The 17,330-nt window shown below is 37.8% G+C and overlaps 1 protein-coding gene across 1 annotated transcript in view; it reads left to right on the top strand.

The window, feature by feature from the left end:
• Positions 1–151: 151 nt before the first annotated feature.
• Positions 152–17,330, top strand: part of SCG5 (secretogranin V (7B2 protein)) — a 29,235-nt gene continuing 12,056 nt past the window's right edge. Inside the window, exons 1-3 of the mRNA XM_010007699.1 lie at positions 152–378; positions 938–1,170; positions 15,432–15,581. Coding sequence (XP_010006001.1) covers positions 957–1,170; positions 15,432–15,581 — 364 coding nt within the window. The 5' untranslated portion in view covers positions 152–378; positions 938–956. The remainder of the gene's footprint in view (positions 379–937; positions 1,171–15,431; positions 15,582–17,330) is intronic.

The following is a 17,330-nucleotide window of genomic DNA, read 5'->3' as shown; positions in this document are numbered from 1 at the left end:
TCTCCGAGGAGAGAAAAGGGGGCTGAGCTGGCCAGCAGCTCTCGCCTGCGGAGGATGGGGAAGCCGAGGTGGTGGAGCCGCGCACAGGCGTAGCGGGGAATATTTCCAGCGTTGTTTTTTTCAGCCATTTTTGCCTCAAAGACGATTTCAGGTGCCTTGCGTGGGGCGGCTGGGGCAGCGGGACATCTTTAAACGTCTGGCGTGGAGAAATCGGGCAGCTATGTATGTATCTTAAGGAAGACAATGGGTAATTGAGGGGTTTCTTTTGTTTATTCAGGGGATTGGAAGTGAGGCATTTTAATTGTTCTTTGATGTGAGGGGAAAAGGAGCTTTAAGAAACAAGAGTGATGATTAAAATTCAGGCTCTCAATGAGAACAGTAAAGTGATGCTTGTGTTTGGGTTTTTTCCTAGTTAAACTACACTGTGCAGCCATTTAGTGGACATATTTCAAGGTAGCAAGCCTCTTGGTTTAAGGTACAAATAAATTGCACATGACTTTCAGCAAAGATTAATTTTTCAGGCAGTGCAAGAATAGAGCTTGGAAAAATACAGGTCCTGGCTGAAGAAAGCTTTGCTTTTAGCCTGTAGCTTTATAAAACAGCATAATTAGCACGAGGGGGAGCGGAAACTTATTCTCATTAAATAAAACAGTGAATCCATTTTGTTTGCAGTGACTGGTTGATAAATGTTATGGGCAAATGCAAATCAGGAAATTGATTTCTGTGGTTTGCTACTTTTTTATTTATATATGAGAAGAACCAATGCACCCTATTTCCTCCACCCTACATTTTTCAGCTGGCTAGATTTTCAGCTGGCCCTAGAAGCTGCTGTAGCAAACTGTGATGTGCAGTTAGTAAGATCAGGAGTTATTTCCAGCATGTGTACTGGACTTTTTTTCCACTATAATTTGTAACTAAATTCCTTTCTTTCTCACAGGGTACAAGTGGCTTCCAGAATGACAACTACCTTGTTTTGTAACATGATAGTTCTGCTGGCTTTTGGATTGGCTTCAGCTTTTAGCCACAGCCCTAGGACCCCTGACAGGGTTTCTGAAGCAGATATTCAGAGGCTTCTCCACGGGGTTATGGAGCAACTGGGCATTGCCAGGCCTCGGGTAGAATATCCAGCGCACCAGGCTATGAATCTTGTTGGTCCGCAAAGTATTGAAGGTAGCTAATTTCTGCTGTGACCTTTGATTAATTTTTTAGTATCCTTTGCTAATAATTATTGTTTTGCATATATATTCAGAATATCCTGAGCTTAAAATCATTGACTTCTTCACCATGTTATTGCCTTTGTTTTGAAATCATAATCCGTCTTTTACTTTCCTTAATGTAAAGATATTGGCAGAAAAAGTAGTGGGGTTTTTTAATGTACAGGCTTTATAGAAAAAGTAGTGAAGTCTTAGAACTATCTAGTCTCTAATACCTCAAAAGAGCAGGCTAATTAAATGCTTTCTCAATAGTGTGTGCAAATATATCACATACATATTTCACATTAAACAAACATGAAATCTATAGACCCCAAAACTCATGGTTTTTTTAAAGCATTTGCAGAGCAGAAGAGATTAAGTGTTTGCAATGTTATGTGAGATAGAGAGAGAAACCTTACACAGGGGGTGCTCCCTACTTGCTGCAGAAGCCTATGTGGCCCTGTAGGACCAGCTCATTACCAAAGCATGCAGGGCTGCAGGGGAGCCCAGGCTCTGGTTGCAGGAGTGGAAGGAACACGGGGTGCTCATGTCTCTGCATTGGGTCTAGGACAGTTTCCTGCCCCTACCCACATCCATAAGTAGCACCTAAATGCTGCGTTGCTGAGATTAGTGCACTGAATTCGGTTTCATTTTTTTGGCCTGTACTTATGGTATCACTCTATGTGAGTAAGTTTTGCTTGGAATCAGTCTTTCATAGCTATGCAAACCATCTGAAATATCTCACTCAAAAGTTCGAGCATCAGGATAATGTTGCAATGTATTGTTATTGGAATTGTAATAAACTAGCTTTTATTTTGGGATTGCTGCAAAAAGCTGAAGGTATGCAACTTCTTGTGTTAGAGTTTTTATGCAAACACCAAAACAGAGCAAAAACTCTCAAACCTTTTGTGTCTCAGAATTAAACCAATTTGACACAGTGTAGCAAGTCTTCACAGTTCATAAATGTGTCCTTTATTTAGTCCCCATGCAAATCTACAGACTATCCCAGCCAAAGAGTTTGATTAAAATTGAATAGACATTTCTACCAGATAATAGCAGACCTAAGCTTATATATTTTCTAAAGAAGTGTTGATAGCCACGTGCTTATCTGCAAACTTAAATGACAGACTTTAGGTTTAAAGAGTAAAATTTATTGTGTGCCCTTTTGTCCTTTTTTATGAGTGTTTGCATGTGGAGAATCTGGGACAGACTGGTAGAAGTGAGTGATGTTATTCTCCATCCATTTCTTCACCATAATTTTTGGAAAAAAAACCCCAAACAAATCCCACAAAACACAGAATTATAGGGAATAACAAGTTTCTGACCCTTGAGAGTTTGGGGTTTTTTTGCTTGGTTAGTTTGTGAGGGTTTTGGCTGGTTGTTTGGGTTTGTTGGTTGGTGGGGTTTTTTGGGGGGGGTGGATTTGGTGGTGGTTTTTTTAAGTAGAGAAATTGAGTTTGAGTCTATTATGAAAAGATAAGCAAATCTGGATGTCCGACAAGTATTTTATCCCAACTTGTTTGCCATTACTTTTTAATTACAGTATTAGCAAAAAAAAAATATTAATAATCTCTTTTTGTAAGTATTGAAGCTTTTTTGGTTCTTGTGCTACTTTTCCAGTCATCCGTACTGTCTTCTGCAAGAGCCAAGTTGGGCAAATCTTTTTTTCCTCTCTCTTTTAATAGAAATGTCCTCTGTTTCTATAGCACAGTGAAACTGAAAGGTGAGAAATCCAGTTTATTTGTCATATTTAACATTCCCCTCTTGATCAGATGAGATAACTCTTTTTTTCAAGTCTTCCATGGATATTTAACAGCCCAATGAGAAACTTCTGCAAAAGCTAGAAGCCCTTGTGAGGGCCTGAAATAGATATGTAAATAAAATCTTCCTATCAAACATTGTTTTTCATAGTCTTGCAGTAGGTTTTTCAGGTAGTGATCACTTGGTCTTTCTTTGGTTTCTTGTGATGATATGTGTCTGTCTATCCGTAAGATAGGCAGACACATGTCTCTTAAAATGTCTTATTAGAAACTTCCACTTAAGGAAGTGTTTTCAAAAGGTTGGTTCCATTTATGAGATTAACATTATTTTATGTCATTCTACACAACATATTCTCATACTGCCTTTTAAAAAAGTAAATATAATTCAAGAAATTTTCACCAGGAGATTTATCTTTAAATATAGGCAATGAATTATAGGACAGCTAATCCAACAAACCTTGCATTTCATTCTCTACCTGTGATTTTAACTATTTGTGGGGAATCAGCTCGTGACACTATTACATTGTGAAAAACTTCTAAATTTAATATATAAGTTACTGATTAATTAACAATGCTCTGTTTTACCCTCTTTGAATATTTATTTTTGTGGAATTTGTGGAAAGAGCTGCAGAATGGGTTTGACCTTCTATTAGGTGTCTGCTAAAATGGCATGGTAAGACATTTATTCAAAGCAATCTAGTTCTGTAAGACATTCCCATACATAATGCTTCCACATATGGTATCTGCCTGAAAAACTGCAGCTTTTACCATTTACCCCACAGTCTGCCCACTACTTGATTATTGCCAGGAGACTGTCATTCCTGACCTCCCTGTGGCTCCAGTCAGGCGATGTTTTCTAAACAAACCAGGAGAAGAACTGGATTCAGGCAAGGACCTTGTCTTCTGGGAGGAATGAGGGCAGAAGGTATTTGAACAAGGACTCCCATGAGACGTTGCCCTGTTGTGGGCAGATGACATGAAATGCTCAATACAGTAAATGTATTGTGATCCTTCTGAGCATTTTGTTGTTGTTGTTTTGTTTGGAGTTTTTGGATCTTACGTATTTTGTGAAATTCCATCATATGATTTATAAACAGATATTCCTCAGAAAAGGAAGCTCCAATCTCTACTCAGCTGAACAGACCTGCAAAACTTTCTAGAAGAATGTTTCTGACCCTGCTGAGCTCTTACAGTGTGTTTGTGTTATAGATACTTCTTGACCAGCATGGAAAGAGGTGGACTGAGCAGCACAAGGAACAGTGTCATGGGTTGTAAAGTTTAAGCAAAAAAACCTGTGCCTGTAGCACAGGTGTTAGCTGACAGGAGTATTAAGGAGGTTTGAGGGAGGAGTTGTGATTAATGATCCCAGTGGAATCCATATGAACAATAAGTAATTTATGGTTGAGTTTAAAAAAAAAACAAAACTGCATGTGTTTCTTAGAGGACATCAGTACCAGGTTTCAGATTCAGAAGGATTCACCTATGGACTTTCCACAACATAGTTACATTGTTACCAATGGCTAATAATTGTGTCTGCACGTGCTTCAGAGATTTTACAAGATAATAGTGGGTGAAAGGAAGAAAGAGGTTTAACAATAATTGGAATATGTCACAGCAAAATAAGGTTTTCATACTAAATACCATCATGGCAAGGTGGTAATTAACTACTCTCCTGAGGTACTGTCTTAACTGGGGATTTTTTGCCTGAAAATAGTGGAGAGTAGAATTGGGTATGAAAAATCATATTATCTATGAGAAATTCTAAGCTGTCAAGAGTGTTGACTTCCAGCTGTTGTTGTAGTGGCCAGTGTGGACAATTAAAATGTGGTTTATCCCATGACATCCTCCTAATCAACCCACTAATTCTTCAGGAGCTTATGTGTTTCTCATTTTGACCAGATATTTCATCTCAGAATAAAAAGCGGTATAAATCAGAGCTTAATAATTCATTCTTACAGAAAATTGTTTTACTCAATGAAGTGTTTTTGTCTGAAATTGCCCCATCAGTGCAGACCTGCATCAGTGTTGATAGCAGTGGGTGCCATCAGCTTCAGCCAAGCCAGAGTTCCAGAAGTACCACTGATTTTTCATAAGGCCAAGATTTCACCCATTATATATATACACTTGCAAATGAGGTGCTGTCAGGAAAAATTAACTTCTGTGGCTTTGGAATTTGGAAACAGATTAAGGCTACAATAATACAGACAAGTTTATACTAGTGGTTATATTATGATGAAATGTTTGCAATTTTGAGTAGTTATTATAATAACCTTTTTTCCAGCTGAATAAGAGCTTAATAATTTTATACATAACAAAAATACTATTGCTGTTAGCTCATGAGCAGATTTCATAATTATGCCCGTTTTCCATCTCTGCTATCTGCATTTTTTTCTGGTGATAATAATAATATTTTGACTTTAAAATGCTACAAAACAGAGGGTGAATGTGTTGCAAGGAGCTATGCATGGTCGTCCCCTTAGCCCCAAAGTAAGCTTAAGGCTGACTTTGTTGTCATCAGTAAAGTTGCAAACTTGCTGTGTACCAAAGACAACTAAAAGATGGACACTTTTCAGAAAATACATTTATCAGCATATGTTCTCTTTCCTGAGTGACCAGATAGTTTTCTTGATGATGGATTGGAAGAAAGGTACAGCTTGTTTTATGGAAAGAAGTTACTGCCTTTTCTTCTTATTTTTTCTTCTCTGTCCTTTTGTATTTGTCAAGTTACCTGTTACCTCAGGTCAAGCTGCTAAAATTGGAGTAGAGTCTACAAAATGCCTGACAAAGGGTTTAACCTACCAATAAATTACTGTGAGGTTCAAGCTGTGTGTGATCCAAGGAGAGCTCAGTGGTCCAGAGGCCTGTGAATGCAGTGGCTTTTCTCTGCTGGTGACAACGTGAGCTGCCTGGGGAGGATCGTTCCTCCATCCTCAGCTCACAGACCAAGAGCTCTTCTCTGCTAGGGCTCTGTGGAAGGAGTTTATGGGATAAATACATCACAAAAATGGGAATCTGCTGACTGATTCACTGTATTTGTGTACCGCAGCTGGCAGATGGTGTGTGGCCTGTCAGCACGGCAGAAGCCAAACAGATCCTGTGTGATGAGAGTCAAGAGAGGATGTTCTCAACACTTGAGGTGTTACCTTAGGAGCAGCTGTTTTTCGCTGACCACTTAATAGATTTTATTTCTGCACACTCCCCAGTTCCTCAAACTGATAAACCCATATTAGCTACTTTACTTTCTCTAATAATATTTACTGTCATTGTTAATTTATCTTTTCAGAAAACTATATTGGAGTCACTTAGCAGTATCTATAAAAAGAGAGGAAAAACAGAAAAGAAAAACAGGAATTTTTAATGAGTAGCTGTGTTTCTGTTGTTACTGTTTAAGTTTATCACAAAAATACTGTACAAGCGCCACTGGGTTATATTCAAGTTTTCTATAGTCAAGAAAGGGGCTGTATCTATGTTAATAGAGGACAAAAGAATAAATAAATATCTCAAACATTTCCAAAACATAGATGTTACGTTTTTTTGCCTGGCAGGGAGTTCGTTAATTAAGAGACCACATGGGGTTTTTTTTGCTTTCCTTGCATGCTCGTAAGTTTGTGTCAATATGTAAGGGCTTCTATGGGGGAGAGGGGAAGGGAAGATGTGTATAATGCAAATTTCAGGACTGTTACACCATGCGTAGGAGAACAGTAAAATCTCTCTTAAACACACGGGGGCACCAGTAGCTCAGTTCCGGCATTTATAACACTTAACTTTATATTGGGAAATGTGAATACAATCTCCTTACCTTTTTATTGCCTCCTGTTCGATTCACTACAGTAAAAGGCCTCTCAGGTGCCTTGTTTGTGTTTGATTAGGTGGTTTTGTTTTAATTTCTTAAAAGCACTTCAAACAAGATGATGGTTAATAAAGGCACTGACTTGACAGCTTTGAGAGTCTGAAGTCTGCAAAAGAGGTGTAATGCTATCAACCACAGCAACGTTAAATGATGTCTCTTGAATCGTCATCATTTTTAGTAATAAGAAAATATGATGCCTCTTTGTGAGCCTTTTGACTCTCCCACAGAGACTGCTCATAGCTACTGAAAAAAGGCTGGGATTAATTTGATTATTTTAAAAGGAAGTAAATACTTGCTTATTGTTTTAGAAGAAGGTAGTTACCATTTCCCTTATTGAGATGGTTAATAAAGAGTCTGGAATATTATGCTAACATTTCTACTAACAGCTGGTAAATTACTTGGCAGCATAATCTCTATACAAATAGTATTTTGCATGAAACCTACTGTCTATAAAGCTATGCAGATTACTCATGCATGTCAATAATGTCTACTTTATTTACGTTTTCCTAATAAGAGAACTAAGACAGATGATGCTGGATTACCTTGCTGTCTGTCCTGTAACACACCTGTGAGACTGCTACTTATTTTCTACAAGGACAGTAAAGTATTATTAGAAGGTTGCCAAAACTTTTACTTATAACTGATTCAATGAAACCACTGCAGGAATGACATTGGCACTCATGGCATTTTGGCCAATGTGTGCTGTACTTACACCTGAATCTAGTTTGACTTTCCTGGGTGATCAGAAGTAGTAAGCATTGACACGTGGCAGTGTGGTACCTGCAGTCAGCAAACACGGCAGTGTGGTGGCTGCATTCTCTTTGCTGTAGTTCACATCTTCTGTGCCATCATCTGGGGCAGTGGTACAGGAGTCCCTGGGCTGGCAGCAGGCTGCTAGACTGGGCTAGACCTCCCGCAGCCAATTCTACTGCTTCAGGGCTGGTTTGTAGTGTGAGCTGAGTGCAAAGAGACCACACAATCATTTGGGTTCACATTATTGTATCTGTACTATAGAGAAAGTCCTGCTGCAGTTAAGACATATAGTTATATTCACATTGGGACTGCTTTTGCTGAAGCATGAAAGACTTTAATCAAAGGCTGCATTATGAGCCTGACATTTAACAAAGTCACACACCAACATCATTCTACTAGTCTCTGCTTTCAGAGTTGTTGTGGTTTTTTGTTTGTTTGAGGTTTGTTTTTTGCAAATTACTGAAATACCCTAGGAAGCATTATTTCAGAATTTAATATGGACTTCCCAAATTGGTAACATAAAGTTAAAATGTTAAAGCTATACTTTAAAATGCATTAATATGGTAGATATCTGGATTTGTATTAGATTCTGACTGAAAATACCTATGATTTTATTTGTATTTTATTCTCCAAATTGTACTGTCAGACATAACTGGAATTTGAGTATCAGGCAGTGATGTGTGCCTTAAAGAGAAGAAATTTAGAAAGTTAATTCCCGAATTTAAAATCTAATGACAGTGCCAAATGACACCAAAATGACAGCAATGGTTTACAATGGATTTTCTTTATCCAAGTAAGTGCTATGGCACAGCTCTGTGAAGAAATTGTTTTGAAAACTATTATACCTGTAACTCTACAAACAGGAAAATAATGAAGTGGTATTGCTTTATTTGTTCTTTTTTAAACACAAGTGTTTAAAAATGTGCCCTGTAATATTCTTCCTTCCTTATGAATTTATATGACAAGCAGTGAATAATAAGAAAGCAAAGTTGATGTTTGTGTTGCTATGTGGAGGTGGTATTGTGTTACCTTAATGTGTCTGACAAATTTCCCTTTTGAAGAGCAAGGGCAAGATCCAGCAAAGGCTATGGGTGTTACCACCATGAGCTCTGCCATTTCTGAATTTGGGGAAGTTCCTCGAAGCCTAGTGCTGCAGGAGGTGTGCAGGCACAGTTCTTGTCTCCTCAGTGTGGCTGAGGAGAGGCAGAGAAAATTCACAAAGCTCGTCAGAGAAGTCAGCCAACAGGGAATGCAAGAAAAAAAAAAAAAAAAAAGTGTATTAGTCCCTGTTTCTCTCTATGTCTTTGTTATTTGCATGTGGGGCTGCAGACCGATTTCGATTTGAGATTTTGAACCGTTTTTTTGAAAAGACGTGCATATAGCAGTCCTTGTGGCTGCAGGAGGGAGTGCAGGTGTCATATCCCTCTTCCGAGGAACCAAGAAGATAAGCGACTCCAGCTCTTTAAACCGCACGCTAACCACTCCTATGTGGTATAAGACTACTGCTGCTATCCATAAAGTCATCTTTAAAATATGCCAGCAAAGAGAAAGCAGTTTGAGATGGGACTCTTTCAGGGAAGAAGAGTGGCAGGTCTGTAGGGATTTTGAATTAAGTAGATTCTCATCACCTAAAGGTAACTAATACATTAGAATGGGATTTGTATCCACAACTGGTTTTTTTGTACATGTTACTAGAGGAAAATAATCCAATAAGAGAGGTAAGAAACCTGAGGAGGAGGGGAAATATGAAATCTTCTGTGTTGTGTGGTGCTTTATAGTACTTCTGTTTTCTAGTGTTGGCAGATGGTAGACAGAAATTTAATATGAAACTGTAAAATTCTATCTAGCAATGGAATATGATCCATAAGTATTTAAAAATCTGCCAATGAAAATCAGCTGAATTAAGATGAGCTCCTGATTTTCTAAGACGTTTTCCCTGCATCTTTCAAATGCAGAAGATAAAAATCCTTGGGCACATTTTTTAGGATTTATCCCTTTTTGTAATTGCTGTTAAAATCATGTGCATTTCCCCTGCTCCCATCTGAATTTTAAAGTAACTTTCAGTAACAAAAACTTTTAAAATTTATTTGGTTCTATGAAAAGATATTTTAGAAGTCTAGGCAAAGAAGAGATTCTTGCTTTTCTTGATTATGTTGTAGTGTGCAGGAGATAAGATCTCTGGCACATTCTGGAGGTTTCCAGAGCTATTCTCTCTGTACTTCCCAGTGTGTGCTTTCAGCAGTGCCCTCACAGCTGCTGCAGGGATGAATGAGAAGAGGAATGTTCTCAGCTGCAGAACAGGAGGGAGGAGGAAGCTGGTTTCTCCCCTTAAGATGCTTTACTACAGGAGGTTAGCTGGCTTCAGTCCCTCTTGCAGTGCCAAAGGGCGGCTTTGGGTCTGATCTTACCTGGCAGGGCTCTTCATCATCTCACTTCTCTCCTGCATCTTCATTGTTTGCCAACACTTTTACTCAAATGTGAAAGAAACCTCATCTTGACTCAGGCCATGTTGTCAGAAGTTTTGGATAGGAAGGCCTTTGCTTCTAGAGCTGTGAGGTTATACCTACTCAGCAAAGCAGAGGCTTAGTATCCTTGTTGCCCCATACTGACACTGCTCATGATGAGGTCATTTGGGGAGTTAGAAACCTACATCAGTGGCAGTTGTGAGACAGACATGTAAAGCTTTTAAACACTTCTGTTAAGGAACCAGCTGAAGCTTTGAGCCAACTGCATGAAAAAAAGAGAATTGAAGTGACTATAAATGGAAAATTAATATGAAAACTTTGTGAAGTTCAGTAGAGCAATAAATAGAAAGTTTGGTCCCATTCTGGACAGTTCTGTTTTTTCCAAGCTTCACATTTCAGGAGTGAAAGGAGTATTTTTCTACGAGTTTGTTGATGTTTATGGAGCATTTGAACTTCTTATGCAGCCAGTGTCGATGCTAATGAATAAAATGCTCTGGTCTTTCATTGGCACATTTACATTTATAGTATTGCAGGAGTGTCCCATCCCTCATGCGGTAAGGTAGGTCACTTGCTTTCTTTTGTTGCCCTGTTCCATAAAGCCATCCATTGCACACATGGTTTTTAGCAAGGTAATGTCTGAGCAGATCCAAGTGGATTCTGTTTGCTGAACATGCTTTCCCTTGACTCTGCTGGTGCAGGGTAGCTTGAAAGCAGTGGGGTGGAGGATGCCTGTGGCTGTAGGGTGGACTTTGCAAAAAGGATGAGCCTATCCACATGGTGAAGTGCAAGAGCTTTCTTTTTAACTGAAGAGCAAATAAATACAGTCCATTAGAGGACTGTTCAAACAACGGAGGCATAAGAGATTGCTTTGTGCTCTGTAAGCAAATGAGCTGCTGGATTTTTTTTTTTATTGTGTGTGCAATTTGAATGATAAATAATGATTGCATATAAGCTGATGTTATTCATTTCTTGTGAGAGGCATGGGCGTTACTTTGGTCCTAACCATTTCACAATAAACACGTTTCATATCTTAAATGTTTCTACTGTTTGTAATTAAAATATGGGATAAAATTTGAAAAATTCACTGAAAGCAAGGTCAGTAATTGTGATGTGCATGCTTAAGGCTGTAAAAAACACATTAAAAGGACTTTGTCCCTCTGTGGAGAAAAAGAAAATTAATCTATAGTTTTAAGAAACTGTGTCATTGCAGAGAACACAAGCTGACTCTGGCATCTGAGATGCTTGAGTATGTATAGCTGTAGTTGTTCAGGGTTTCCTGAGGCATGCTTTTGAGTGGTTAAGGACATTGGCTGGGTCTGCATTTTTCCATTCTTGGTTCTCCCATTCTCTTCCTCTTTCCCTATTCTCTTATTTAGCAGCTTCTATGGAAGAGAGAAAATGTGGTAATTTTTATGTTTTTCAATGCCTTCTTTTCCTGATCTTAATCTCAGCAACCAGGATGAAGGTAGCTGAAGATGCACAGGGAAAATTACTCAAGGGGACTATTCCTCCAAGAAGGGCGACACTTTAAGAATCTGCTTCATGATGTTTAAGAGCAAAAATATGAAAGCCAAGACAGCTAGCACAACTCTGTAATAAAGGGATTTAGTTTAGGATCTGGGATTTATTTCCTCACAACTCACATTCATGATCTGTTTTATCTTGTATCTCTTTGCTAAGCTTGGCTAAGCTACTTCTTTTCTGACGTTGTAAATGCAGTGACCCCATATACACCTTGGCCTGGGAAACTGTTCTAATCAGACTGAAAGGCAAATTTGCCCATTATTTGCCTTTAGTATTCTACAGTCATTTTATATTTTTGAAATTCCACTCTCACTGTTTTTCTTAAGATGACTTTTCTGGGGATAGCGTTGCCTGTGGTATAGAGGATTGCTTCAGAGAGCAGGTTTGTTTCTGTTGTGCTTTTTGCTACCAATGGAGGGGTAGCAACAACTAGAAACTCAGTGGACTAACAACATTTCCATTTATGTATTATATCAGAGGAAATATTCAACACTGTCAGGAAACTAGTTGCTCTTTGTGGTTTTTTTTTCCTCCCTCTTATAATTTTTTTTTCTCAAAGTGCTGAGTGGTTGTCTTGTTTTCCCACCCATAAAGAAAGTATAGCTTCTACATAGAATTGAGCTAAAATGTGTGCACTTTAAATCTGTAGGCATTCAAAGTGTCTCTAATTGAGATAATAGATTTAGTTGCTGAGATGACTAAAGACTTTTTCGGAACTATAAGGAGGAGAGTTATTGCTCTTTTTTTTTTTTTTTTTTTTTTTTCCCACTGCAACAGTTTGAGACCAGTGGCAGAAGATGGCTACATACATGTATATATATATCTTAATCCAAAAGACCTAAATCCCTAGTTTATCCTTTAGGAGTGTAAAATAACCACATGCATACACAGAAATCCTGCACATGAAAGGAGTTGATTGTTCAGGGTTTTGTTTGGGTTTTTTTGCTAGTAGGTTCATACAAGAAATAAGCAGAAATGAGAAAACCTATGATTTACCTAGACTACCCTTTCAATACCGGACTGTCCTATGTACTATTCTTCTGGATTTTTGCTAGTCCAGGTTCAAATAATTTAACAATGCTGTCTTTCACACTTCTCTTGGATAAGGAATTACAAAAAGTTCCTGAGTATTCAGTTGTGTTTTTCTTTCAGTCTCTGCCTCTGCTCTGGGTTCAACAGACACATCTTGTGTTATTTTTGGAGATGACTGTGTATGTTTGTATCACAATATTTTGACTTTGTAGCTGCAGTGTATTTCTTCCACACAGAATCACAGAATATTAGGGGTTGGAAGGGACCTCCAAAGATCATTGAGCCCAATGCTATTGCCAGAGCAAGACCAAAGAAAAAACAAAACATAAAAACCAAACACCAACTAGGGCAGATCACTCAGAAAGGCATCCAGACAGGTCTTGAAAGTCTCCAGAGAGAGAGATTCCACAGTCTCTTTGGGGAGTCTGTTCCAGTGCTCTGTAACCTTCACAGTAAAGAAATTCTTCCTCATGTTGAGGAGGAACTTCCTGTGCTCAAGTTTGAATCCATTGCCCCTCATCCTATCACAGGGTACAAGTGAATTTAGTGTATTTAATACTTAAATGTTTCTTCAAATCAGAAAAATGCAATACCAAAACTAATGCAGCTTGTGAATTACTGTACATAATAGCCCTTTTTGGTATATTAATAGCATTTCATTTTTATTATTGCAGTCTTTACTGAGTGCACTATTTAACAGAATTTATAAGGAATGAGCTTTGCTAATGGTATTCAATCACTCAACTGTACTAAATTATGGCACCAGAGCAGGTGCTATTGTCTGCAGCTCTTTTGGAAAGAAAGGAAACACGCTTAAATGATCCTGAACATTTATACCTAAGGAAACAATTCTTTATATTAATATAAAAAGATTGTTTTGTACTCAGTCAGGGGAATTCTTGGCAGTCAGTTTAAACTTACATGTATATATAGCACACTGGAGCCTGCTAAGTAATTCTGTTTTCTTTATGGATGGAGCTTTGGTGCCAAGAGGTCTGCACCACATGCAGACGCAGATATGCTTCTATCTGATGGATTGTCCCATAGTGAACCACATTGTATACAGGATGTTCAAACACGTATTGATTATGTGGTTCTGTAGTTTACAGTAGAATCACAACCTGATGCTTTTAAGTACATATATGCAATCAATCTTCATGTGAAGGAGCACAGTACAAAAGAAATATTTTGTACTATACATTAAATGTTAGATTAAATGACTTTAGCTTAAATGTATGTTATAAATTTTTAACCTCATCACCATAGCATTATTGTGAATCCTTACAGTTTTTAGAAGCATCATCTTTGTGCTGACACTGGAGTGTAAATGTATAATCTAGTTCATAGGATATATAACTATTTTCTGGCTTTAGTACTAGGTTTCATGGTCAGCTACAAAGGAAAACCCCATGTAATGCACATGCTAAGTCTTGATAGGACTACTTTTTCGTTTGTTACGTATCTGTAAACTTTTCCTTCAACATTGCATTGCAGACTAAGAAACATGTATAGAAGGGAAAAAAAAATAGTGGTTTCATTAGCTGTGAGTCCATCATAGAGATAAAATTGATTTTATAGATCAATAATATAGATCAATTGATTTATAGATCAAATGGATTGTTATAGACTAACTTGCTTCTGGAACAATAATGCCCACTTCCAGTTGATTATTTTTAAAGTATAGGCAATTTGACCCAATTGCCACTTCTGAATATGGAAATTAACAAAAAAAATGTATCAAGATTACCTTATATTAGCAATTTTTAAAAGTGATAATGTTAGCTTACAATGCCTAGCTGTATAAAATATGCAAATTACATGGGTAGTATTGGTTTATAAATTGGGACAAGAGTATTTGAATGATTCTTTTGGAGCAGCTTCCATGTTCAGAAAATTTATTCCAATCTTTTGGATCTGTAAAAACTAATGAAATAGAAAATATAACTATTTGGAGATAATTTGATGAGCATTCACTCTTTAACTCACTTATATCCATTATTCAATTCCTGTTCCTCTCCTTCATTGTTAATGAAAGTTATATATTGACTGGATGTTGTTATTGCTCATTACATAAGGTTTGAAAAAACTTTTTGCCCTGCTGTCATACAACTGTCTGAGAACTCAATAACTACATTAACTGTTGCTGCAGTATATGCAGTGGCTGTCTTATGTCAGAGAAGAGTGTGCTTGAAATTAAATTTTTATTTGTCTGAATTTCAAAAGAATACTGTACAGTTATATTTAGAAAACTCCTCAAGTAATTGGGTTTTAGCCTGTAGATGCATTTGGCCAGTAATTCATGCAGAAAAGATCTGGAGCAGATAAATATTATAAAGAGTCATATAGAAAGCTGTATACAACCAGCTGTATACAACCAAATGTGTGGTGATATCTTGAGTCCTCTCATGTCTGAATTTATTAATGAGTTTCTAGGCTGTGCAAATAGTTTTATTTCTTTCTACAGTGTCATTACCTTTGTCTTCTTTCCACGATGCTGTCGTGCCATATCTTCTTCAATTATTAGTTGCTACAATGAACAGTATCAGTGCTATAAGTGTATTAAGTCCCATTACTGTCTCAAGCTTCTTTTTCTTTGCATTTTTTTACTTAGATAGTTAAGGAAAAAACAAGTCTAACAATAAGTGTCTGCTTTTGTTTCCTAGTTTCATTTTTTATTACTTAAGTTGTTTTAGATCACAGGGTTATATTTCTAAAAGAGACTTCTGAAATCTAAACTTGGATCTGTCTCTATAACAATATGTATTTTATATCTAAGTCTGGATTAGTCAAAGAAACTAAAGCACTTATACTTTGATCTTGAATGAATAGAGTGTGTGTGAATTGTCTTTGGCAGGTGGTGCACATGAGGGTCTTCAGCACTTGGGTCCTTACGGCAACATACCAAACATTGTGGCTGAGCTGACAGGAGATAATGTACCAAAGGATTTCAGTGAAGATCAAGGCTATCCTGACCCTCCAAATCCCTGCCCTATTGGGAAAACAGGTAATTCTGCTGTAGCATTTGTACCTCTTGTCTTTGTGCTACTACTGACTTTTTCAGTGCTGGACTCAGCAGTACAACACTTGGTCAGCAACGGATGTTGTCTTTCATTCTGTATCACAGAAGCAGAACTGTTGAGCAGTCAGTTGGTTTAGATGTAATTTTTTTTATTTTTTTTTTTATATGTGCACCTTCTGTATTTCTATATGACTGCTAGAGAAGGTGAAGTGGAAGAAATCAGCTTGACCTCAGGGTGGAAGATGGTGAGATTTATGAAGGCATCTTGTTCTGAGGGAGTTCATTTTTAGGTTGACCTCTGAAAAAAGTTATCATTCTGTACAGATGAGATTTACCCTTATTTTAGAGACTTTCATTGTGCCAAGAAGAATGAAACTGTCTGCCCTGATCTCCAACCCAGACCATGAGTCAATATTTAAGATACCTTGGCTTCAATCCATGTGGCTTTATAGCTCACTGAGGGTGCATCCATGCCAAGAACTGGAGAACTGCATGGACATACCCCAGCTCATTGCACGTAGGCTCCCTCAGGCAGAGGAGCAGGGCAGCCAGGGTGTGCTGGAGCTGGATGGTACCTCCCCCAGCTTGTGGCTGAGGACCTCTAAAGCAGTAGTGCATGTGCTTGATAAAGATATACTGTGAGGGAAGTGATCTTTTTCCTGTTATTGGAGCCAAGGAGTGATCTCCAGTACTGAAAGTAGTAGTAAAACATCCTTTGGCTGCCTTAGGAGATGGAAGTAGGAATGAGCACTCTGTTTTTCTTTTCCCTTCCCTTTTTCCACAAGCTAAGATGTTATTCCAAATCTTTTCTGTTTAATCTTTTTATGTTATTTAGGTAATGCAGAACAGTTGTCTGTATTCTTACTAAAAAATGTTCCAACCAGCTTAGAATTTATAAAAAAATAAATATTTGTCATACAAAGTTTTGCAAAGTGTTTTTACATTTCATTAAAAAATATGACAAAATTTCAAGTAGCCCTCCCTTACTGTTTTCTGTTACAGCCTATTTGGTCCTGATGACTGTATCTCTTCTGAAATAATATCTAATCTTCCATTTTGTTCAATATCAATGTTGCCTGACAGGTTGCAAATAATGGATTTAGGTTTTTTCTCTCTCTCAGATTTTGTCTCTGAGTGTCTCTCAGACTTTCTACCTTCTGTGCTTGCCTGCTAGACTTCTGTTAGTGATTAGATAAATAAAATTAAAAACCTGGCATCCAGAGAAATACCTTTCAAAATCCCTTCAATTTTTCTTTCTCAGGTGAAATAAAAGTTGTTAGCTAAGCTAATGCAGTCAGATGGGAACATGGGGGAATTCTTAGGGAAGTACTGCCTACTCAGATAAACGGCTCTGTTATAGGTATGCTGTAAGTGAAGATAGTATCTACTAGGATTAGAGTAAAATGTTTTTCAGAGCCTTAAATGGAAATTCAAGTGGTGACTGTTAAAACTGTATTATGCATACAAATTATCAGAGGCCTTCCTCAATCAGGTTTGTGGGTTTGCTTAATGGAAGACAATTTTTCCAGTCACTGTCTACATATGTACATTCCACAACAGGAATACATAAACCTGGAGCACTTGAGCTTGAAGACTTTTGGATTAGGAGTCACAGAGGGCACACTTAGTCCGGCTGCCCTTTGTGTTTTCTCCCGAAAGACACAGACATTCTGTGAAGATCTACCACATTTCTGTTGTCACCTGCTTCTCTTTCGAGATGACCCTGTTCCTGCT

This window comes from Chaetura pelagica, unplaced genomic scaffold (assembly GCF_000747805.2).
Source record: "Chaetura pelagica isolate M959 unplaced genomic scaffold, ChaPel_1.0 scaffold70, whole genome shotgun sequence".
Lineage (NCBI taxonomy): Eukaryota > Metazoa > Chordata > Aves > Apodiformes > Apodidae > Chaetura > Chaetura pelagica.
The sequence above is the reverse complement of the archived record's forward strand: the minus strand, read 5'-3'. Positions and strand labels throughout refer to the sequence as shown.